Source organism: Stegostoma tigrinum, chromosome 9 (assembly GCF_030684315.1).
Source record: "Stegostoma tigrinum isolate sSteTig4 chromosome 9, sSteTig4.hap1, whole genome shotgun sequence".
NCBI lineage: Eukaryota > Metazoa > Chordata > Chondrichthyes > Orectolobiformes > Stegostomatidae > Stegostoma > Stegostoma tigrinum.
The window spans coordinates 85,331,741-85,356,859 of NC_081362.1; the positions used below are offsets into that span (position 1 = coordinate 85,331,741).

Consider the following 25,119-nt stretch of genomic DNA (forward strand, 5'->3'; position numbering starts at 1 on the left):
GTTTTGAAGGCATGGGGTTTGAATCCCACTGTGGCAGATGGCAATAAATGTCTGTAATTTAGTAGACAAGCTAATCTCATGACCATGAAATTACTGCCAACTCTCTCCAAAAACCCTCCCCTGGCCTGGCCTAGATGTGACACCTGACCCACAGCAATGTGATTGGCTCTTCAGCCGGGAATGGGTCATGAATACTGGCCTGGCCAGCGATGCCCACATCCCGTGGATGAATAAAGCAAAGAAAAGTGGTCACAGTATTGTTAGAGCGCAGAAAGAGGTCATTTTATCCACTTTGTCTGTGCTAGCTGTCTAAATGAGCATCTCACCTTATGCCATTCTCCCTGTAATCCTGCCCATTGTTATTTCCCAAATAACCGTCTCATCCTTTTTGAACTCCTTAATTGAACCTGCCTCCACCGCACCCTCAGACAGCATATTCCACACTTAGCTGTCCGCTTTGCGGATTTTTTTTCTGTCAACATATTTGCACCATTTACCAATAACTTTAAAAATTGTACCTATTTGTTCTCAACTGTTTCATGAGTGGAAACATTTTCTCCCGATCTAGGCCCCTAAATAAATAACTCAGTCAGATCTCTCAGCCTTCTCTTCTGCGACAGGAACAGCCCATCTTCTCCAATCTATCTTCACAACTGAAGTTCCTTGGAATCATTCTTGTGAATGTTTTCTGCCCTCACTCCAAAGCCTTCACACCCGTCCAGAAGTCTGGTGTCCTCAACTGGACACAATACTGCTGTTTCAGAGATAATAGGAACTGCTGATCTGGAGAATCTGAGATAACAAAGTGTAGAGCTGGATGGACACAGCAGGCCAAGCAGCATCAGAGGAGCAGGAAAGCTGACGTTTTGGGCCTAGACCCTTAATCAGAAATGGGAGAGAGAAAGGGAGTTCTGAAATAAATAGGGAGAGAGGGGGAGGTGGATCAAAGATGGCTAGAGGAGAAGATAGGTGGAGAGGAGACAGACGAGTCAAAGATGCAGGGAAGGAGCCAGTAGAGGTGAGTGCAGGTGGGGAGGAGATAGGTCAGTCCAGGGAGGATGGATAGGTCAAGGGGGCAGGATAAGGTTAGTAGGTAGGAAGTGGGGGTGTGGCCTGAGGTGGGAGGGAGGGATTGGTGAGAGGAAGAACAGGTTAGGGAGGCGGGGACAAGCTGGGCTGATTTTGGGGTGTGGTAGGGGGAGGGGAGATTTTGAAGCTAGTGAAATCTACATTCATACCATTGGGCTGCGGGGTTCCCAAGCGGAATATGAGTTGCTGTTCCTGCAACCTTCGGGTGGCATCACTGTGGCACTGCAGGAGGCCCATGATGGACTTGTCATCTAAAGAATGGGAGGGGGAGTGGAAATGGTTTGCGACTGGGAGGTGCAGTTGTTCGTTGCGAACCGAGCGGAGGTGTTCTGCAAAGCGGTCCCCAAGCCTTGGCTTGGTTTCCCTGATGTAGAGGAAGCCACACTGGGTACAGTGGATGCAGTATACCACATTGGCAGATGTGCAGGTGAACATTCTGTTGACATGGAAAGTCTTCTTGGGGCCTGGGATGGGGGTGAGGGAGGAGGTGTGGGGGCAAGTGTAGCACTTCCTGCGGTTGCAGGGGAAGGTGCCGGGTGTGGTGGGGTTGGAGGGGAGCGTGGAGAGGACAAGGGAGTCACGGAGAGAGTGGCCTCTCCAGAAGGCAGACGGGTGGGGAGAGAAAAATGTCTTTGGTGGTGGGGTCGAGTTTCAGATGGTCGAAGTGTCGGTGGATGATGTGTTGGATCCGGATGTTGGTGGGGTGGTACATGAGGATGAGGGGATTCTCTTTTGGTTGTTATTGCGGGAATGGGGTGTGAGGGATGTGTTGCGGGAAATGCGGGAGACACAGTCAAGGGTGGTCTCGACCACTGCGGGGGCGAAGTTGTGGTCCTTGAAAATCGAGGACATCTGAGACGTACAGGAGTGGAATGCCTCATCCTGGGAGCAGATGTGGTGAAGGCAAAGGAATTGGGAATAGGGGATGACATTTTTGCAGGAACGTGCGTGAGAGGAAGTGTATTCTAGGCCGCTGTGGAAGTCAGTGGGCTTAAAATGGATATCTGTTTCTAAGTGGTTGCCCGAGATGGAGGTAGAGCGGTCCAGGAAGGTGAGGGAGGTGTTAGAGATGGTCCAGGTGAACTTAGGTTGGGGTGGAAGGTGTTGGTGAAGTGGATGAACTGTTCGATCTCCTCGTGGGTGCATGAGGCGGCGCTGATACAGTCATCAATGTAACGGAGGAAGAGTTGGGGTTTGGGGGCCAGTGTAGGTGCGGAAGAGGAACTGTTCCACGTAACCTACAAAGAGGCAGGCATAGCTTGGGCCCATGTGGGTACTCATGGCCACCCCCTTTGTCTGTAGGAAGTGGGAGGAATTGAAAGAGAAGTTGTTGAGTTAGGCTAAGCAGATGAGGGTATCAGTGGAGGGGGATGGTCAGGCCTGTGGGACAGGAAGAAGCGGAAGGCCTTTAGGCCTTCTGTGTGGGGAATGCAGGTGCATAGGGGCTGGACGTCCATATTGAAAATGAGGTGTTGGGGACCGGGAAATTGGTAGTTTTGGAGTAGGTGGAGGATGTGGGTGGTGTCACGGATGTCGGTAGGGAGTTCCTGGACCAAGGACGAGAATATGGAGTCGAGATAGGTGGAGATAAGTTCGGTGGGGCAAGAGCAGGCGGAGACAATGGGTCGACCAGGGCAGTCAGGTTTGTGGATTTTGGGAAGGAGATAGAAGTGGGTGGTGCGGGGTTGGAGATTGATAAGGTTGGAGGCTGTGGGTGGCAGGTCACCTGAGGTGATGAGGTTGTGGATTGTTTGGGAGATGACGGTTTTGTGGTCGGGGATGGGGTCATGATCCAGGGGGCAGTAGGAGGTGGTGTTGAAGAGTTAGCGCCTGGCCTCAACGATGTAGAGGTCAGTGTGCCATACTACCACTGCGCCACCCCTGTCTGCGGGTTTGATGGTGAGGTCGGGATTGGAGCGGAGGGCTGTATGTTCTGTGGGGAGGGGTGGAGAGGTTGAGGCGGTTTATGTCATGACAGCAGTTGGAAATGAAGAGGTCGAGGGAGGGTATGAGGCCTGGGGGTGGTGTCCAGGAGGAGGGGGTGTGTTGGAGTTGGGAGAAGGGGTCAGTAGAGGGCGGGTTAGGTTCACAGTTAAAGAAGCAAGTGTGGAGGTGGAGGCGGCGGAAAAAAATTCTTGATTTTCTAGGCCCGAAACGTCAGCTTTTGTGCTCCTAAGATGCTGCTTGGCCTGCTTTGTTATCTCGGATTCTCCAGCATCTGCAGTTCCTATTATCTCCGATGTCTGAACGTGACTGATATTTGTTGATGTGTCCAGTGAAGGGTGACAAAGGTGGCCCCTTGCTGAGGACTGACCGTTCGTCCTCAGTCAGGGGGAGGTCCAGGGGGATGGTGAAGACTCGGCAGGGCTCAGTGTTGCTGTCTCCTCTGGAGTAGCCTTGTTATTTCGGATTCTTCAGCATCTGCCGTTCCTGTTATCTCTTTATAGAAGTGATTGGTGTCGTGGATAAAGGGGAACTGGTGAATTTATTGCACTTGGATATCCAGAAGGCATTGATAAAGTACCACATCAAAAGTTTAAAGTTCTTGGTGTTGGGGCAAACATATTGTCTTGGACAGAACTCTGGCTGACAGGGAGCAGAGAGGAGGAATAAGTGGGGTTTTTTTCCAAGCTGGTAGGATGTTACCCGTGATTTGCCAGAGGGTCGGTGCTGAGACGTTACTCTTTGCAATGTATATAAACAATGTGGGTGAAGGGTTCAAAGATGCATTGGCTAAATTTGCTGAAGACACAAATATAGGTAGGAAAGTGAGTTATGAAGGAGACTTAAGAAGCTTACAAAGTCGTATAGATAGTTTACATGAGTGGGCAAAAATCTGGCGAATGCAGTATAATGGGGGAAAGGTGAAAAAGGTTCGTTTTTGTTGAAAGATTTTTTGAAACGCGTATTATCAAAATGATGACAGATAGCAGAGCTCTGGGTATTCTAGGGCATGAATCAAAAAAGATTATCTGCAGGTGCAGCAGGTAATCAGGAAAGCTAATAGAATGTTTGTTTACTGTGTGGGAAATTAAATGCAAGAGTAGGGAGATTATGCCTCAATTATACAGGACATTGGTGAGACCACAGTTGGAGTACTGATTTCTGAAGAAGGGTCTAGGCGCAAAATGTCAGCCTTCCTGCTCCTGAGATGCTGCTTGGCCTGCTGTGTTCATCCAGCTTCACACTTTGTTATCTTGGATTCTCCAGCATCTGCAGTTCCCATTATCTCTGATACAATTTTACTCTCCCTATTTATTCCAGACCCCTCACCCCATCCCCCTCTCTGATGAAGGGTCTAGGCCCGAAACGTCAGCTTTCCTGCTCCTCTGATGCTGCTTGGCCTGTTGCGTTCATCCTGCTCTACGCCTTGTTTTCTCACAATACTGCTGTTGATGTTGAAACAGTATGCTACAGTATACAAGATAATAAAGTGTGGAGCTGGATGAACACAGCAGGCCCAGCAGCATCTCAGGAGCACAAAAGCTGACGTTTCGGGCCTAGACCGTTCATCAGAGAGGGGGATGGGGTGAGGGGTCTGGAATAAATAGGGAGAGTAAAATTGTATCAGAGATAATGGGAACTGCAGATGCTGGAGAATCCAAGATAATAAAGTGTGAAGCTGGATGAAAGTTTGGTGTGATCCCCTCGCTAAATTATTATCAGCAAGTTTGCATATAGTAAGTGAAGCCCCACAGTTTACCTCTTCCTCCTTCCCCCACTCCCATCCTCTTTCTGAGCTGTCATAAACATGGTAGTGGGACTGGCCAAGTTCCTGTGACAGAGAGTTGACACAGATAGGATGGCCCGAGCAGCCACCTTTAACATTAATTCTGTGACTGATTTGCCTTCATACACATCAAGCCGTTATCATACACTCAGACTACTTTGATGACTCTTCAGTTTTTATGTAGCGCTGTCATGATGTTGTTGTGATAGCTTCAGTCCTCAGGTAAGTAACAAAGCTATCCAACGTTTCATCTTGGTATTGATGCATTACCCATTACTACTATTCCCAATCACGTTTGATTAATAGTTTGGTGGAATATTCAGAGTAGTCTGTCTGTATACATAAAAGGTATGAGGAGATCTCCGAGTGTAATTGCCACTGGATATCTGCTCCTTTCAGCAAATTGAGTTTTCAGTTGACAGTAAGCATGCCAGCTCTGTATGTATTAATTTTGGACATTTTCATTGTTATTCTGCTTCCTCAGGGTCTTGCTGTCAGTGAACATGTAACTATCAATTTGTGACTTGCTACATGACAAGATATGTTTTAATTGAACAAAGAACGTCAATCATGATGAACTGTTTTATAAATCTGCTGTTTATCTACATGTGTTACGGTTGATGTACACCTTTGAAAGAACTATTCCAAATTATGATAGAGTCACACAGCATGGAAACATTCATCCCAATATGACCTAGCCCCTTTCGCAGCGTTTGGCTCACATCCCTCTAAACCCTCCCTGTTCATGTACCCATCCTGATGCCTTTTAAATGTTGTAATTGTACCAGCCTCCACCACTTCCTGTGGCAGCTCCTTCCATACACGCACCACCCTCTGTGTGAAGACGTTGCCCCTTAGGCACCTTTAAAACCTTTTCCCTCTCACCTTAAAGCTATGCCCCTCTAGGTAATGACTCCCCCACCCAAGGTGAAAGACCTTGACCATTCATGCTATCCACGTACCTCATGATTTTATAAACCTCTATAAGGTCACCCCTCGGACTCTGGTGCTCCAAGGGGAAAAAGCTCCAGCCTCTCCTTATAGTTCAAACCCTCCAATCCCGGCAACGTCCTTGTAAATCTTTTCTTCACCCTCTCCAGTTTAGCAACATCCCTCCCTATAGAAGGGTGACCAGAATTCTACGTGGGTATTTCAAAGATCGGTATCAAGTTCTTGTCCAGTGTAGTCATGGTGTGTTTATAAGCTTATTACATTATTTGTATTGGTAGAAAAGCCTTCCTTGGTGAGGCTGTGGCTTGCAGTAGTCTTCTCTCAGCCTTATAATTATCTATCATTTGCTCATCTAGTTTAAATATGGTTTTGGTGCATTACAAGGTGGAATATCCCAGCTGCTATCACTTGTCAACAAACTCATGAGGGAGTTTTGATTTAATGAGATTCTAACTTGGACCCATGTCGTTTTTAAAGCTGTCATCAACGATGTGTTCCCCCTGTGGCCCAGTATTGTACTGCCTGGTATGCGTTAATTGATCTCTGTGATCAGGAAGGCTCTGTACCCACAGTAAATTACAGAGCTGACTGTTATCCAAGGTACCTGTCTGGGAGCTACATATCTCCAGAGAAAAATGCCCAGGGATTCTCCTCTTGATTAAGTTCCATTAACCATTTCTGGAGGGTTGTCTTTGTAGACCCAACTTTATAAAATTAGTGAAGCATCACCAGTGATTAGCTCATTCTGCGTCCATATTGTTGCTTTACTTTATCAGTCAGTCAGTGAAAGGGCCTCAACTTCTCTCTTCGTCTCTCTCTCTCTCTCTCTCTCTCTCTCTCTCTCCCCCCCCCTTGTACCCCCCCACTCTCATCCTCTTTCCCTCCTTTCTTCACCCGTCACTCACTCACTCTCTTTCCCCACATCTATCTCACTGTCTCTGTCTGTCTCACACGCTCACCCTTCCTTCTGTTTTCCCTGCCCGTCACTCTATTTCTCTCTGACCCTGTTTTTTTCTCTCCCTCTATATCTCTCTCTCTCTCCCCCCCTCCCCTTCTCCCCCTCTCTCCCCCACTCCGCCACTCCCCACTCCTCTCTCTCCCACGCCCACACACTCTCCCTCTCTCTCCCTTGCTCTCTCTCTCCCACACTTTCTTATCCACTCTTTCTCACTTACCCCATCCCCTCCCTCTCTCTCTTTTTCTCTCTCTCTCCCTCAGTCTATCTCTGTCTCCTCCACACTCACTCACTCCCTGTCTCTCCCCCTCTATGTCCTCTCTTACTCCCGTTCTTCTCTCCCCCTCACTCTCTTTTGCCCCTTCTCCTTTCTCTCTTCTATTTCTCTCCCTTTCCCACACCCCCTGTTTCTTTCACTGCCTCCTCACCCCATTCTCTTAAGTTTATTTTTGTGCCTACCCAAATCCCTCTCTTTTCCAGACATCCAGAGCTGCTCTGCTACAGCCTGTTCAATCCTTTCCAAATGTAGATTGCTCCCTGCTGTTTGTAGTTATTTAATTTTCGTGCTGTCTCAAAGTACACTGTGAAATTAATGTTAATTCATGCAGATTTTAGCTGTGTTTTGTGTTGTAGCTTCAGGTCTGTGAGGAAGTGAATTAAAATCTGTCTAACTGTATTTCCTTCGGAATTCAAACAGGGACTTGCTTCATCACTAGGGAAGAGAGGAAGGCCGCAAGTGTTGCTCCTGGTTGGCATTGAATTTTTTTAAGCATATTGTTGTGTTTGTAAGTAAATTATGTTTTTGCATTGTTTTGCAAAAGCTTTTTAGCCAACCTAACCTACATGTTTTTTGTTCTGGCACAAAGACATGGGAAATATCAGCTGGAATTGGCCATTCGGCCATTCTGGCCTGCTCTGCTATCTAGCCCCTCGGACTCACTCCATCATTCAACAAGATCGTGGCTGATTGGCCACTTCATTCCCACCTTCCCGTTCTGTACCATATCCCTACTTCCCTTCACATCCAAAAACGTGGGCCTCCTTGTTGAAAGTCAGAAGTCACTTGACACCAAGTTATTGTCCAACTTTGTCCATCCCAGTCCAACACCAACGTGTTTGTTTCTTTGTGGAACATTGTAATCAGGAACTCGTGGTCACAGACCAGACTGCAGTACTGCCTTTGTGCTGTATTGTCCCCTGCTTGCTGTTTAACTTCACTGTTCCCTGAACATAGCTGCATGAGTTGCCTTCAAAATGCATCATCTGTCCACAAAAAAGACCTTGGGTTTCTGATTATCTGCCATACAACCACCACTATGTTCCCCGGCCAACATCTCTGTCCCAAGACTTACTGCAATACTCCAGCAAAGCTCAGCACAAGCTGGAGGAACAGCACCACATTTTCCACTTGGGAACTCTGTAGCCTCCTGGAGTTAATATTGGGTTTCACAATTCTAGGGCCTGAGGCTACGTCCTTACCCCCACCTTCACACACCAGGCCTTGTCATCACATGGGTTGCTAGTTCACACTACCCATTGTCAGCCTCTCGTAGGCCCCATTAGTAGCTGTTCATTCCCCCACACTGACATTTATCTGTCCAACTGTTAATCTCTCTCCCTGGGTTCCATCTCCACCTGTCGTTTGTCGTCAATTTTCAGGATTTCAAAAACACACGATAAAAATGCAATATTCTATCCATTCTAACAACATCTCTTCACAGTAACTAAACACTGGAGAACATTCCCTTTTCTATCAATTTTATTGGCTTGACTTAATTATTGCTTGCAGTTCTTGGTGTTGAGGGTTTGACAGCCTCTTCCTCGAACTTTAACACAGCAAAGGTTACGCATTCTGAGCTTTGAATAACCCCTTCATATTTCTAATTGCTTCTGGTCTGGAGCTTTCAAACTAAACCCTTTACACCCTGTTTTCTAACTTTTCTGAACTGACTCCTTAATGTAGGTGGAACTGTTTCATGTATCTAAGTATGACCAGGATCTTGTTGAGCTGAAACTAAAAGCTGTTCAAGCTATGGGAGCTGGATGAACACAGCAGGCCAAGCAGCATCAGGAGGAGCAGGAAGGCTGATGTTTTGGGCCTGGACCCTCTTTATGAAAAAGGGTCCAGATCTGAAACGTCAGCTTTCCTGCTCCTCTGATGCTGCTTGGCCTGCTGTGTTTATCCAGCTTCACATCTTGTTATCTCGTACTCTAGCATTGGCAGCTCCTACTGTCCTCAAGCTATGGATTCTTCTCTCCCAATGAAACAAAAATCAATTTCTGATGCTTCTAATTGAAAGCAAGGTAATTCCCTTCAATGTTTGTACTGTCTGCTTGTCAAGCACTCTCAATGCAAACAAATTCCCATTAACACCGAGGAACATTCACACCTTTGTTTTGTAAAGGCTTGTGGTCAGAAATACTGAATATCACACACCTTACATCGCACTACCCTGAGATATCGTGTGAACACTGTTCCCTTCAGGGTCCCTTTTGAGACACACTATTCTGACTTGGTTTAGAGTGAGTTTATACACATATTTAGCACTTCTGGTGAACTCCATAACCTTGAGGCCATCCGAAGCTTTACTGCCCTTGACTTAACTTGTGTGAGGTTCAGGTCTTGAATTGCCCCTGTGCTCACTGATCTGCATCGGCTTAAGCAACATCTTGAATTTCAAGTCATCCTTGTGTTTACATCCTTCCGTGGCCTCACCCTTCAGTATCCCTCTGAACTCCACCGTTATCACATTCATCTGAGATACCTGGGGTCATCGAATATATCGAGTATTAACTGTCACCTTTGAACTACCCTCTCTCTTTGGCCAAACGTCTGGCATATGACTTGATATTTCTGTACGTGACTTGCTGTGACACATCTGATTGGGTGTTGTACTTTGCTAAAATGTGCTTTTGGACCTTTGATTACATTAAAGGATTTTTTTAAACATCGAATCCCTACAGCGCAGAGGCAGGCCATTCGCCCCATTGAGTCCACAACAACCTTCCAAAGCGCATCCCTCCCTGACACACCCCCCTACCCTATTCCTGTAACCCTGTATATCCCATGGCTAACCCACCTAGCCTGCACATCTTTGAACTGTGGGATGAAATTGGAGCATCAGAGGAAACTGCAAACTCCACACAGGCATGTTGCCTGATGGTGGGATTGAACCTGGGTCTCTGGCGCAGTGAGCCAAGCAGTGCTGCTATATGAATATTGTACTTTAAGGGGTTACTTTAGCCTTAAGTGAAAACATTGAAAAGCAAGTGAAGTAATGTAACTGCTAGAAGGGGTTCTTTATCTCAGGTTCATGACTTAGGTGAAGTCTTGAGCAGTATCTTGTCAATGTTTACTATGTTTAAATAAAAGGTCACTTTGGACCCTTTGTCTACAAGTTTGCTGGATTACTTTGCCAACCTCACTCCTGGACCCAACCATGCTGTAGGCATCGGTTTTGTGAAAGACAATGGGATTATTTTTAAGGCAGTATGTAAATGCAAGTTCTTTTTGTTAGTTCAGACATTTATGCATTCAAATGTCCCTTCAGGGAATTGAGCAGGCAACTTAGTGAGCTGTTTAAATGCAGCAAAAAACTGACATTGCTTTTGAAACTCATCCACGTCTGACAGTATCTGTGTGCAGAAAGCAGAGCTACCTGATATAACTGGCGGATTCTTGATGCTCTCAGGCAAGCTCCTTCCTTCAGCTCTTCCTTAACGCGTGGATTAATTTCATGCTTCTTTGGGCAAGATTCCCATTACCCAGGTGGACAGGATCCAAGGGTGCTGCAAAAGACTACAACCATGAATAGATCCTGCTGCCCCAGGAAGATAGTCTAATGATCTCGTTAGAGCCCTCCTTGTGTTACTTCATTTTTCTATCCCTTTCAGTTAAAACTGTGAACTGAGAGTTGAATGTGATCTTTGGACTGTGAGCAACAGATATTTTTAAACAGTAGGAAGCAAACTGATATATGTTTACAGTACCGAGGCTGGAAATTTAATTTTTAGGTTGATTCTTGTTCAAAGAACACTGTAGACATTTCAGTTCCAGAGATGCATTATGCTCAACTATTGGCAGGTGTTTGGATGGCAACAGGGACCATAGAGACTGGTGTCAACGAGTCTAACAAAAGAGAAAAGTTGAAGAAAAGCAGAAAGATAAATCAAAGTTGGGGCTTTTTTTTAAGCTTGTCATTATTTATGGTTGCCAAAGGTACAGCACTGAGGTTTGATTTGCTGTCTAGTTATCCTGCCATTATCAACTTACTGAAAGCTTAGAGAATGGAATCTCAATTATAAGAATTAATTAAACATTCCTTGGAGCTGATTGGAAGCTATTTGCATTATACAGCGTCTTCAGATATCAAGCTAGTTACAATCCTGTTTGCCTGTGTTACTATGCATCGTGGAAACTGCTCAAGTGAACTGACCAGCTGCATATCTTTTGTTATTTTTTAATTTATCCCTTAACTGTGTTTGCCTGTCTGTATGTGTGAGAGTGGGGCCGAGAGTCAAAAAAGATTGGTTTTAAGTTCTTTGCATTAATTCAATTACCTTGTTGTTTAACTTTGCTCTGTTAAAGCTGCTATATTAATCATAAACTTATAATTCTTCTGTTTAAACTACAAACTTGGCGTCTCATTTCGGTCATTGAAAAAGTCTGGTTAGGAATCATTGTAGTCAATTTTGAGGGCCATTGAATGTTTTAATTTTAGTGTTGTGCATACAGGCACAGGGAGGCTGATTTGATTTGGCTGTCTGTCTTTGTGTTGTAGCAGTCTAATGTTGAAGTCAATATTAACACCAGAAAGATGTGAAAGTGGCCAGTTGAAACATGAAATACTGTTCCTTGTCTTTATACAGAGCTTTATTGGAATGGCATAGGGTATGGGAGACAGACAGGCCAGAGTCAGAACAGAGTTAAGTATCTTTTGCTTTCCTTCCATACTTAAAACCGAAACAGGTCGTCCTAGATGGAGCAGTGCCCCATTTTCATTAGCATTATTTGAAGACTATTGGCATGTATCAGGGCAGTTATGCACCCATGTTTTTCCATTTATACACACTGTTCTATGTTTTATAGACATCAAAGATTTATAATCTGATCTGTACTGCTCCTTCAGTCTAGCTGCTTCATTTTCTAATCTGATCCTTTCTTCCTGCTTTGAATGTTTCTAATCTTCTGTGCATTTTGATATACTTTTTCTTTTGAATCATCTCTTGGCTATTTTTGAAAATATCAAGTCTGTTTCACATTTTGGATGATTGGCTCAGGAAACAGAGCAACGAAATCCCTGTGGTCTGGCACCAATCCAGCTGATTTTGTGTGTGAGCTGTGCTGAGTTTTATGAAGGTGGATTGTGTGGTTCGAATCAGGCTGCAAAGTTCTGGCTGTTTTTAACTACCTCAGCTCCATGACCCCTCATTTAAATGGGTGGAATTCACTCGATCCTGAGACTGGGTTTCAGATACTAAGAGCCAATTGTTTCTTTTGCTGTGTCCCTCTTTAATGCTTCCATTACCACATGGAAGGTTCACACATACAATCAGCCAGCACTTTATCTAAGGTGGATGGAGTCAGAAATGTTGAAACCATTTTAACTTGTTTCTTTTGAAGTTCCAGAAGATGTTGTCAAGGCACAGAATTGAGGAATGCAATGCATTTTGGCAGGAAACACAATGAGCAGTAGTATGTATTCTATCCACTGGATGTAGTGAACATATTCCCCAAAGCCAGCTATAATCTGCAAGGCACAAGTCAGGAATTAGATGGAATACTCTCACTTGCCTGGATGAGTGCAGCTCCAACAACACTGGAGAAGCTCCATAACATCTAAGACAAAGCCATCTTGCTTGATTGGCATCCCATTCACCACCATCATCATTAACTCCCTTTAACCACTGGTGCACAGTGACAGCAGTGCATTACCATTTACAAGATGCACTGCAGCAACTCTTCAAGGCTCCTTATGATACCGTTTTCAAAACCTGGATTCCCTACCACCCCGAAAGACAAGAACAGCAGACGGGTGAGAAAACCCGTACATTCCCTGAGGTCAGAAGTCACACAATACCAGGCTATAGACCAACTTGTTTATTTGAAATCGCAATCTTTTGGAGCACTGCTCGTTTATCAGGAGAAGGAGCAGGGCTCTGAAAGCTTGCGATTTGAAATAAGCTTGTTGGACTATAATTTGATGTTGTGTGACTTTTGACCTTGTCCACATCGTGCAGATTCCACATCAATCCACATGCCTTCCTGACTTGGAACGATATCGCCATTCCTTCATGTTCAGTGTTGTTGGGCCGAAATCCTGAAATCCCTTCCTAAGAGCTTTCTGCACTTGCACTAAATGGACTGCAGTGTTTCAAGAAGGAAGCACACCACCACCTTCTTAACGCAATTAGAGATAGACAATAAATGCTTGCCCATGACCAGCCACATTTGTGTGAATGAAAAAAAGGAAGAGATCTAAATGTGCAATAATACCATTCCAGAACAGTCAATTACAAGTGGATCGGTTCTCAGCAGATAAAAGAAAGTTTTGGTTGTTAGAAGCAGTAAAATTGACTGAAGCAAGGAAGAAATGGCAAATCCATAGTAAACACTGTAGAGGCTGCAGTTAGTCTGATTGGTCGCACTGACGCACTCGAATAGACAGCACACTAACGCCACACAATATAGTGTTGATTCACCTGGACACTTGCAGGAGGGGAAGCTTTAAAAATCCTGGGACCAAGATTTCCGTCCAGCTTTCCACTAGAGCAAAATAGGCTTCAAGAAGCTTTAACAGAGTTTGTTAAAATGTAAGGTTTACAACATAATAGAGTTTGAAAATGCTGGTTTTTTTGAGTAGGGGGTTGGCAATAAGAAGTCTATTCCAAATGATTAACTTGTGAGACAAGTTAGAAGGAATTCCTTCACATTTAGGGTTGTTGGAACATAGATTGCTTAGTCACAGGGAGTGGTTGGGGCAGTGACTGTTGTACATTAAAAGGAAAATGGGTAACTATATGAAGCAGAATGAGACAGAAGGGAGAAACTGACCCAGTGAGATTAGTTTTGTACTGTCTCGCCAAGAGTAAGCGCAGATCTGTTATATTGGTTTAGCTAGCTGTCTGACAACAGCGATCGTTTATTCAAATGCACTGTTGGATCACTAGTGTTTGTTTATGTTGATGAATATGTTGGATAAAAGATGTGCTGAATAATTACAGGAAGAGTTATTTATAAAGGTGAGACCAGTATAAACATGCTGCAGGTTTTCTCACTATAACGTGTCCTTCTAGAGATGAGAAACTGCTGAGTAAGCCACTTACTGAATATGGACTTAAGTCAGATTCAGAGCAGAGCCAAGCATGATCTCAGTGTGCAGCCGTACCATCAATTATTGTTATTTCTCCCTAATTATAGTCAAGTAGACTTTGATTTTTTAAAAACTTTGTGTAGGTGATGAGAGAAGAGGACAACGCAAGTTAAATAGGACAATGAAAGTAATCAAGCTTAGGGATGGGTGGGACTGAAAGGCATCTTGTTGCAGGGCAGTGCCTAGTTTGAGACAACGGAGCGATGCATCACAGTTTCAGCATTTCACACAAAGCCTGAGTGCTTTAGTAAAGTGGGTATGAGAGTGGGGGCATCAGGATGGGACAACTTCACAAACAGAGAAGGAATGTCTGAGGGAACCTCACTCCCTTTGTACACAGGCTCTCAAAACTGGAGTAATCCAGATTTGCAAATGTGTAGAGCTTACTGGCGCAAGGCCCAGTTTGAGAGACATTAAAATAGAGCAACAATAAGGTCATGCTGATGAGGTTGGGAGATGACTTGGGTGGAGGATGGACGTGACTGGGATGAGAGCAGAGATTGGAACTGAAAGTTGAAGTGAGAAGGCAAAAGAGGGTGATGCAGTCTGGAGGTTAGGCCACATTGTTTGATTGGTCCCTTCCTTTACGATGTTGATTCAACGTAGTATCCCCATATTTCTCAGTGCAGCTCAGCAGAGGACACTAACCTGCCTGGAGGGCATCTTCACTGCTGCCTGACCCCAGAATACTGTTTACCACCTACTCACTAAGACCTATCAGCTGATGGCACAGCAAACCCAGTACTCCAAAGCTGGTCCTTGATCCAGTCTTAAGGTGCAAGCGTTTTGTTTAGAGTGAAGCTGCTCCCTGTAATTGAGCTTAGCTGATTGGCCACACAGCAGGGAGAGGCCCAACCAAAGCATCTTATTACATTGAATGAACATTCCAAGGAGAAACAAGCCCCATGAGAATGAAAATCTAACCTGAGACTTCAGGGCTACATTGTCAGAGTTGCCGTCGTTTGGTTGATGGAATCAAGACCCTGTTTGTTCTCTTGCTAATAGATGTGGAATTTTTTTCAAAGAAGAGCAGAAGTCTTCTTCCCAGACTCCTGGCCAATAATTGTCCATCGACCAACAACCCTTTGAAAGAGAAGAAGCCTATCTGGTCAGTGTCACGTTGCTATTGCCTGGAGGCATGTTGTGTATAAAATGGCTGCTGCATTTCCCATAATGCAACACGACTGCATTTTGTAGAAATCTATGTCATTGACTGTAAAGTGCTTTGAGGTGTCCTGAAACTGTGAAAGCCACTTTTTCTCTAGAGTATCTGATTGGCCGAGGTTAAATTCATCGCTGAAATATTATCACTTGTCCCCCAAATTGAAGGTGTTGTCTGTGTGTGGTCATGAGTGTCTGTTGTGGGTCTTTACATAACTGAGCAGGATATTTTTTGACGTGCAGGTTTGAGGGAAGATTGGGCAGGATGTCTTTTCACTCCTTCTTGGCCAACACTCTGCCTCATCATTAAGACACTAGGACATAAAGTATGGTGCAGCCCTGGACATGTTGCTATTCTGAACATTGGCAGAAAGCCCCTCTCAGTCATTAATGTCAATGCTGTTGCCCTACAAGGTGAGTTTGAGCATGTTTTTGTTATGTTTTCGTTCTCCTCTCCTGGATTGGTGGCCATGTTGAATTTGAGAAAACAGGATCTGGCAGGGCAAACAGTTTTCAGCCATCTGGGCACTGTGTCCAGTCTATTGTGGTTTGTTTTGCAGGAGTTTTGTCTAAATACCTACAGAGCTGTCTCCAAGAAAGGCTCCAATCCTTGTTTTATGTTCCACTAATTGAACTCAGAGAATGAGGCAGATGTATTTCTTTTGGAATTTCTCTAGTGTTTTTATGTGTTGCTGGATAGAACCCAGCTCCTGCTGCAGTACGGCGTTGTGGTGACAACAGCTACTCTATAAACTAAGCCTTTTGTCAACTTGCAGACGTCTTTGTTATCAAATGCTGGCTCGTAGCATGTTGAACTGACACTGTTGATCAGGTTATAGATCTCATTGTTCAGGGTGTCAGTGGTCAATGTATACATGAGGGATGGAGCATTTGGTTGACCAGGTGTGAGTTGTCAAACAAGTTGTCCTGGCAACATTCACGCAGAGACCGGGTATGTGCGGAATTGGAGAGGTTGAGAATGGCTAGCCAATATGGAAGCCAACAGGTGCCACCCATAGACCAAGTCCAAATGTAAAGATGTCGTCACTGAAGAATAAGGCCAGAAAAATTAGCAAACAAAGCCTTCATGGTTTTCTGTCTCTATTTTAAAAACTGAAATACTTTGAAACAAGCTGTGTGCCTTTGAGACTTGAAACATGCATGGTTTCATTAAGATGGCAATGTTATGAATGATGGGAAGTAAAGGAGGCATCAAGTGTCAGAGCATGAGTCAGGCCATTAAATGTCGGTGCCTCTCCCAGAAAGTGGATATGACCACTTAGTAACTTGGCAAACATATTGGATTATCTGCAAAAACTATAATTGACTTGGAGCAGGATAGATGTTTTTCAGTCTACATTGTCATCCTGTGGTTTCAGTTCTACAGTTTCAACTTGCCTTCCTTTAAAAGGCGAAGCACAAGGCCTATTTAAACAAGCCTAAATCGTAATCCAGTCTTTTGGAACTGAGGTGATTGGTTCGAAGGTTTTTCCAGTGGTTGGGCCCATGTTTTGACGTCTGCCTTAAAATGGCCATTGATTTTGTGATAACTGCAATTCCACACAAAAGCTTTAGGATATGATATTGCTGCATCATCTGAATGAGAAGGCGCAACTTTGGTTTAGTGCATGGGTTGGTTTCAGATCACCTATACTTTGCGACTGTCCAAATGCTCTAAAATTGATTGATTTTCTGGATGAGCTTTTGTCTTTGTTTAATTAATTCCTGAGCACAATGTTTGATAGCTCTGTGTCATCTTATGCTTCTAGTGCTCAATTATTTTACACTCTCTTTGTATAAGCATGTACCAAATGTTCAGTAGAAACTGGCATTTATTTGTCATGTATTTTGATTTAATGAAACGTGCCTGTGCGCTTGAATTTCTGGGATAGAAGTATTTCAGGTCAGTGACTAAAACAATTGTCCAAGCAGTGGACGTTTTCTTGAAAATTAATTGTGATGCGTGAAGTTATGCTGACAACCAATGGGATTGTGAGTTGGGCTTTCAGTGTGGCACACATGCGTATAATGGAAGCTACATATTAATATACAGGACCCTGTTTCTTTTCAGACATAACATATGCAGAACACGTGGCTATTTTATTCAAACAATTAGGTAATAGCAATCTCTTGTTCATTTCTCAAGCTAATGCCTTGACCAATCAGAATCAAACTGCCAGTTCTAAAATTTAAGCAAAGCTTGATAGTTAACTGTCAATCATTATTTAACTGGTGTTTTCTCCATGGCAACACCTCTACCAATCAGAGTCCACTTACTAGCCAATCAGCACTCTTCTCTCATCCTATACAATTCTTTTTCCTTTACTTTGATAAATCTTGCAACTGGTCCTGATGAGTACAGGGCAAAATGTTGGCAACAGTTATCGGAAACCAAACAACTTAGCCTCAGAAAATAAAGTGTGGAGCTGGATGAACACAGCAGGCCAAGCAGCATCTCAGGAGCACAAAAGCTGACGTTTCAGGCCTAGACCCTTCATCACAGAGCTCTCTGATGAAGGGTCTAGGCCCGAAACGTCAGCTTTTGTGCTCTTGAGATGCTGCTTGGCCTGCTATGTTCATCCAACTCCACACTTTGTTAGCTAGTAACTTCACTTTATTGCCAAGGTTTGCCCAGCATCTGCAAACAGAGGCCAGAGGTGTAATGGAATGCTCTCTATTTGCCTGGATGACTGCAGTTGCAGCAACATTTAAAGCCCAACACATTCCAATGCAAAGCATTTCACTTGGTCAGAGCCCTATGCATGACCTTGAATTTCCATCCTTTCAGACAATGCACTCTGGCAGTAGTATGTACCAGCTACAAATGCATTGTGGCAACTCATTAAGGCTCCTTTGAAAGCACCTTACAAGCCCCCAGCCTCTACCAAGCCAAGAGCCACAGATACTTGGGAACACCACTATTTGTAAGTTTCTTTTCAAGTTGCGCTCCATTCTGACTCAGAAATATGTCACAATTCCTTCAGTGTTGCTAGATAATGATTCTAGAATGTGGGTGTACCTACTTCATGTGGATTTCAGCAGTTCAAGAGAGCAGCTCAGCACCACCTTCTCCAAGGAACATAAGAATGGACAATAAAAGCCTGCATGCCCATAATAAATAAAACAATGATGCCATCTTGAAGTTTTTCCGCCCTCGACTATAAACTTGTAAAGTAACAGAAGAAATGATTTCAAAATAAGTTGCAGTCATTCTGCATAAAGTGCCTTTTGTTCAAAATGACTTGAATGATGTTGGTCATAGATTTTCTGACAGAGCGGTATTCATATATTGGAAATCAGAGCCGCAACCTGGCGAGTTTGGCTGGAACTTGAGTTATTGGATTGGACTGTGTTTTATTTTATGACTCTGGCAATGCTCCAGGCCCTCCTGATTTGGCTGCCTTCCACATGTATCAAGGCAAGTTCCTCCATCTTGACTTTGACTGCACCCACTAACTCTGTTCATGATCTGATGGTTTAACCAGTTTGCTTACACTGTGTTCAGTCGTTGGAGTCTGTCTTACATTCCAGAGTCCGCACTCCCCATCCCTACCTTTCTCCTGTGCTTATTCCAACAGCAGCTGCTGTTTTCAGTTCCTTGTGCGCTCCAGTCTAGAGTGGCTTGTCCAATTGGCTCTGGCCTCCTGCTTGCATTTCAGTCCGTGTGTCTGATCTCCTTGTGCACTGCTGACTTGCTTGCACACCTTGGTCCATTTGCTCTAAGCTCCTGCCAACGTTGTGTGTACATGGCGAGTCATTATCCTGATAGCCTTACTGAACAGGCTATTCATTGTGACCCTTGTCTGACGATAGGTGGATATCAGCCTTTTGTCTTCAGGATCAACACAAAACCACAAAGATCCACGAATGTCAGCCATGACCTGACATCTCTGGCATAAGGTGGTGTGTTCAAGTACTACTCCAGAGACTTCAGTATAAAGACTTAGGCTGGCTTTCCAGTGCAGTTATTCATTCATTGGATGAGGGTGTTGGCGGTTAGGACAGCATTCATTGCCCATCCCTAATTGCCCGGAGGGCAGTTAAGAGTTAACCACGTTAAGAGGTTGCTGCATTGTCGTTTTGATTAGACTGTCTGCTATCTGCTCTCTCAGGTGCAAGATCACTTGGTATCCTTAAATCAATTCAGATTACGTCGTTGTTTGTCACATTGCTATAGTATTTACAGATGTTCTGCTTCCTTGTCTACATTCTAACAATAACCATGTTGCGAAATTATTCCTGTGACTCTGATAATGCTGCACGTTACTGGGAAAGTGTCCCCTCTCCAGAATAAATAAAGGACTAATTACCTTCAATTTATCAAATGAGGAGACTATCACTTAGCTCTGGGGATTTGCATTTTCTCAATCCAATCATGAACAGTTGGGTAGTACTTATCTAGTGGTGAAAGATGCATGAACCTAAGCCTGTCTTTCTTGAAGCGAATACAATTTTTGGCCAATTTTCTTTCTTTCCAATTGTGCCTCTGGAATTGAATTCACCTTCATTTAAATTTTTAAATTTTCTGACAGTTTTTCTTTGTTTGTTGACTTACACTTGATTCCACCTGCTGTTATTTTAGTTGCCTTACCTTTCTTGCTCTGTAAACAGATTGACTTGCCAGTTTATTTGTCTTTCCTGAAAGGGCTGTCTACCAGACAGAGAGAACGCCAAGTTTTATTTTTAGATCTTCACCTTGTTGCCTTTTTTTTTCTCCTTTTCAAGCAATTCTACAAAATTTCTGGGTTTAATGGCACCTTTTGTGAAAATAGATTTTTGGTTAAGATGTTGATTCAGTGATATTGGGAACTGCTGGTGCTGGAGAATCTGAGATAGCGGGGTGTGGAGCTGGATGAACACAGCAGGCCAAGCAGCATCAGAGGAGCAGGGATTTTCTGAAGAAGGGTCTAGACCCAAAACGTCAGCCTTCCTGCTCCTCTGATGCTGCTTGGCCTGCTGTGTTCATCCAGCTCTACACCTTGTTATTTTTGATTAAGATCTGATGGGGTATACATTGATAGCCAACTCTAGCCATTGTCCTTGATTTTGTTGAATTGACAAACTTTTTTTGGCGCTCAGAGCCCTAATCGTTTCCTCTGTTAGTCTGATGCCTGCTAAGTGCTGTGATTGTGTCTCTTAGAATTTTTGGCTACCCTGTTAGATAGTTCAGTTTCCCCCGACCACATTTCCATTTAACTAGGATCTTGTTCGAATCTGTTGCACTTGCTTGACACATTGAGGGGACTGTTGGAACTCAGCATCTTGATTTCTTTGAATCTCACCCTGCCTTCCCCTCACAATACCCTGTCTCTTTGTCAATGTCCCCATTAGGTCGCCCTTATGTAATGCTCCTGGGAAATGTATTGGAATGGTTCGCCGTGTTAAAATTGTGATAAAAGGTCCTCTAAAATAAGGAAGCTGCTTTCAGATGGAGCTTATTCGGTCCATCACAGAACTGTCAGATCTCTGGAAGAGCGACTGTGATGGTCCCATTACTCTGAAGCACTAGCTCTTCAAATAATTTATCTTGATTTTTTTACCTTGATTTTTCCGTCTCTCCTCTCCAATAATTTTAGTCAACCCTGTCAAGGGATCGGGGGTGGGGGGGCACACCTACCGTTTCCTTTTGATTCATTCACGAGAATGGGTGGTGTCACTAACTAGGCCAGCATTTATTGCCCGTCCCTAATTGTCCCGGAGACGGTGATGGTGAGCTGCATTCTCAAATAGTTGCAGTGCTTGGAGATTAGGGGCGCCCCCAGTGCTGTCAGGGAGCAGGCTCCAGGGCTTTGAGCCACTGACAGTGAAGGAACAATGATCACAAACTGAACAATTGTTACAACCCAGGAGGAAGCCTTTCAGCCCATTCTGTCCACCCTGGCCCTCTGAATGAGCATTATATTTTGTGCCATTCTCCAACCCTTTCCCCATAACCCTGTACTTTTATTCCTACTTAACTCATCGTCAAACACCATATTGAGTCTCTTGATTGAACCTGCCTTTGTCATACTTTCAGGCAGTGCGTTCCAGGCCTGTATTTATTTGCTATGCAAATAGCTTTAAATCAATGCCCTGTCATTCTTGATCCATTTTATGAGCAGGGAACAGTTTCTCTCTGTTTACTGTCCAGACCTGTCACAAATTTCAAAACTTCTATCAAATTTCTTCTTGGGCTTCTCCTATTCAAGGAAATTTGCCCAATTTCAGCCAATATCTCTTGAAAATTGATGTTTTGTAATCTCTAGAACCATTCTTGTGAATCTCTTTAGCTGTCTCCCTAATGCACTCATCTGATGTGGTGCCCAGAACTGTGCACAATACCTTAGCTGGAGTCTAATTAGTGTCTTTGCTTTAGTGTCTGAATACTTTATTAAGAAGTCTCTCTACCTGTCCTGTCACCTTGAGTAACTTACATACATACACACCCAAGATAATAAAATGTGAGGCTGGATGAACACAGCAGGCCCAGCAGCATCTCAGGAACACAAAAGCTGATGTTTCGGGCCTAGACCCTTCATCAGAGAGGGGGATGGGGAGAGGGTTCTGGAATAAATAGGGAGAGAGGGGGAGGCGGACCGAAGATGGAGAGAAAAGAAGATAGGTGGAGAGAGTATAGGTGGGGAGGTAGGGAGGGGTTAGGTCAGTCCAGGGAAGACAGACAGGTCAAGGAGTTGGGATGAGGTTAGTAGGTAGGAGACGGAGGTGCGGCTTGGGGTGGGAGGAAGGGATGGGTGAGAGGAAGAACATGTTAGGGAAGCAGAGACAGGTTGGACTGGTTTTGGGATGCAGTGGGTGGAGGGGAAGAGCTGGGCTGGTTGTGTGGTGCAGTGGGGGGAGGGGAGGAACTGGGCTGGTTTTGGGATGCGGTGGGGGGAGGGGAGATTTTGAAGCTGGTGAAGTCCACATTGATACCATTGGGCTGCAGGGTTCCCAAGCGGAATATGAGTTGCTGTTCCTGCAACCGTCGGTTGGCACCATTGTGGCACTGCAGGAGGCCCATGATGGACATGTCATCTAAAGAATGGGAGGGGGAGTGGAAATGGTTTGCGACTGGGAGGTTTTTTCTGCAAAGCGGTCCCCAAGCCTCTGCTTGGTTTCCCCAATGTATAGGAAGCCACACCAGGTACAATGGATACAGTATACCACATTGGCAGATGTGCAGGTGAACCTCTGCTTAATATGGAAAGTCATCTTGGGGCCTGGGATAGGGGTGAGGGAGGAGGTGTGGGGGCAAGTGTAGCATTTCCTGCGGTTGCAGGGGAAGGTGCCGGGTGTGGTGGGGTTGGAGGGCAGTGTGGAGCGAACAAGGGAATCACGGAGAGAGTGGTCTCTCCGGAAAGCAGACAAGGGTGGGGATGGAAAAATGTCTTGGGTGGTGGGGTCGGATTGTAGATGGCGGAAGTGTCGGAGGATGATGCGTTGTATCCGGAGGTTGGTAGGGTGGTGTGTGAGAACGAGGGGGATCCTCTTAGGGCGGTTGTGGCGGGGGCGGGGTGTGAGGGATGTGTTGTGGGAAATGCGGGAGACGCGGTGAAGGGCGTTCTCGACCACTGTGGGGGGAAAGTTGCGGTCCTTGAAGAACTTGGACTTCTGGGATGTGCGGGAGTGGAATGCCTCATCGTGGGAGCAGATGCGGCGGAGGCGGAGGAATTGGGAATAGGGGATGGAATTTTTGCAGGAGGGTGGGTGGGAGGAGGTGTATTCTAGGTAGCTGTGGGAGTTGGTGGGCTTGAAATGGACATGGGTGGGTCTCCATCTCAGGCAACCAGCTTGTAACTGATGTCCATTTCAAGCCCACCGACTCCCACAGCTACCTAGAATACACCTCCTCCCACCCACCCTCCTGCAAAAATTCCATCCCCTATTCCCAATTCCTCCTTCTCCGCCACATCTGCTCCCACGATGAGGCATTCCACTCCCGCAAATCCCAGATGTCCAAGTTCTTCAAGGACCGCAACTTTCCCCCCCGCAGTGGTCGAGAACGCCCTTCACCAGGTCTCCCGCATTTCCCGCAACACATCCCTCACACCCCGCCCCCGCCACAACCGCCCAAAGAGGATCCCCCTCGTTCTCACACACCACCCCACCAACCTTCGGATACAACGCATTATCCTCCGACACTTCCGCCATCTACAATCCGACCCCACCACCCAAGACATTTTTCCATCCCCACCCTTGTCTGCTTTCCGGAGAGACCACTTTCTCCGTGACTCCCTTGTTCGCTCCACACTGCCCTCCAACCCCACCACACCCGGCACCTTCCCCTGCTACCGCAGGAAATGCTACACTTGCCCCCACACCTCCTCCCTCACCCCTATCCCATGCCCCAAAATGACTTTCCATATTAAGCAGAGGTTCACCTGCACATCTGCCAATGTGGTATACTGTATCCATTGTACCCGGTGTGGCTTCCTCTACATTGGGGAAACCAAGCGGAGGCTTGGGGACCGCTTTGCAGAAAAAACCTCCCAGTCGCAAACCATTTCCACTTCCCCTCCCATTCTTTAGATGACATGTCCATCATGGGCCTCCTGCAGTGCCACAATGATGCCACCCGAAGGTTGCAGGAACAGCAACTCATATTCCGCTTGGGAACCCTGCAGCCCAATGGTATCAATGTGGACTTCACCAGCTTCAAAATCTCCCCTTCCCCCACCGCATCCCAAAACCAGCCCAGTTTGTCCCCTCCCCCCACTGCACCACACAACCAGCCCAGCTCTTCCCCTCCACCCACTGCATCCCAAAACCGGTCCAACCTGTCTCTGCTTCCCTAACCTGTTCTTCCTCTCACCCATCCCTTCCTCCCACCCCAAGCCGCACCTCCATCTCCTACCTACTAACCTCATCCCACCTCCTTGACCTGTCCGTCTTCCCTGGACTGACCTATCCCCTCCCTACCTCCCCACCTATACTCTCCTCTCCACCTATCTTCTTTTCTCTCCATCTTCGGTCCGCCTCCCCCTCTCTCCCTATTTATTCCAGAACCCTCTCCCCATCCCCCTCTCTGATGAAGGGTCTAGGCCCGAAACGTCAGCTTTTGTGCTCCTGAGATGCTGCTGGGCCTGCTGTGTTCATCCAGCTTCACACTTTATTATCTTGGATTCTCCAGCATCTGCAGTTCCCATTATCACTCATACATACACACCCATGTCTGTCTGCTCCTGATCGCTATTTAAGGTAGTGTCCTTTAAGTTATACTATCTCTTGTTTTTTTTCCTATTGTACAATATACCAACTTATACTTCACACTGAACTCTGTCTGCCACCTATCTGCTCACCAACTTGTCTACATCCTTCTGAAGTTCTGTACTGTGCTCACACAGTCTAATATGTTTCCAAGGTGTGCATTATCTGCAAACCTTCCGATTGTCTCTTGCTTTGCATAACCTGGATAATACATCAGCGAAAGTCAACCCTGGGAATTCCTCCGCACAACTTCTTCTCCAAAAATCTGTTAACTATTATTCTCTGCTTCCTATGCCCAGTTTTGTGACTGTCTTGTTAATGTCCTTTTATTCCAGAGTCCTTGCAAGTCTGTTGAGTGGCACTATATCAACCCCCTTTTGGAAGTCCAAGTACATTACATCCACAGCATTACCCTGATTGACCTCTTCAGTGTTACCTCTTCAGTGAAGCCCAGCAAATGATTTAATGCCATGACTCAACTGGGAAAGTACGCAGATATCAAACCACACAGCAGCCCCTGAGTCTACGCAAACAATTTAATCAAATTACCCAAGGTCACAATTTTCTTGCCTGCTGAACATAGCTAACAGAAACAGTAACCAGGTTTCTGTACTTAAAAGGAACCACTATTTATCACAAATAAATCTGTTTGAACCACAGATAAATAGAATATG

The 25,119-nt window shown here is 45.3% G+C and overlaps 1 protein-coding gene across 4 annotated transcripts in view; it reads left to right on the forward strand.

The window, feature by feature from the left end:
* Positions 1 to 25,119, forward strand: part of smyd3 (SET and MYND domain containing 3) — a 730,951-nt gene that overhangs the window by 216,678 nt on the left and 489,154 nt on the right. The window contains exons 3-4 of one of the 4 annotated variants that reach the window (XM_059648728.1): positions 15,104 to 15,206; positions 15,503 to 15,673. The exons of the other annotated variants lie outside the window; for them this stretch is intronic. Of the exons in view, the coding sequence (XP_059504711.1) occupies positions 15,650 to 15,673 (24 nt within the window). The 5' untranslated portion in view covers positions 15,104 to 15,206; positions 15,503 to 15,649. The remainder of the gene's footprint in view (positions 1 to 15,103; positions 15,207 to 15,502; positions 15,674 to 25,119) is intronic. 4 annotated transcript variants of the gene reach the window in all.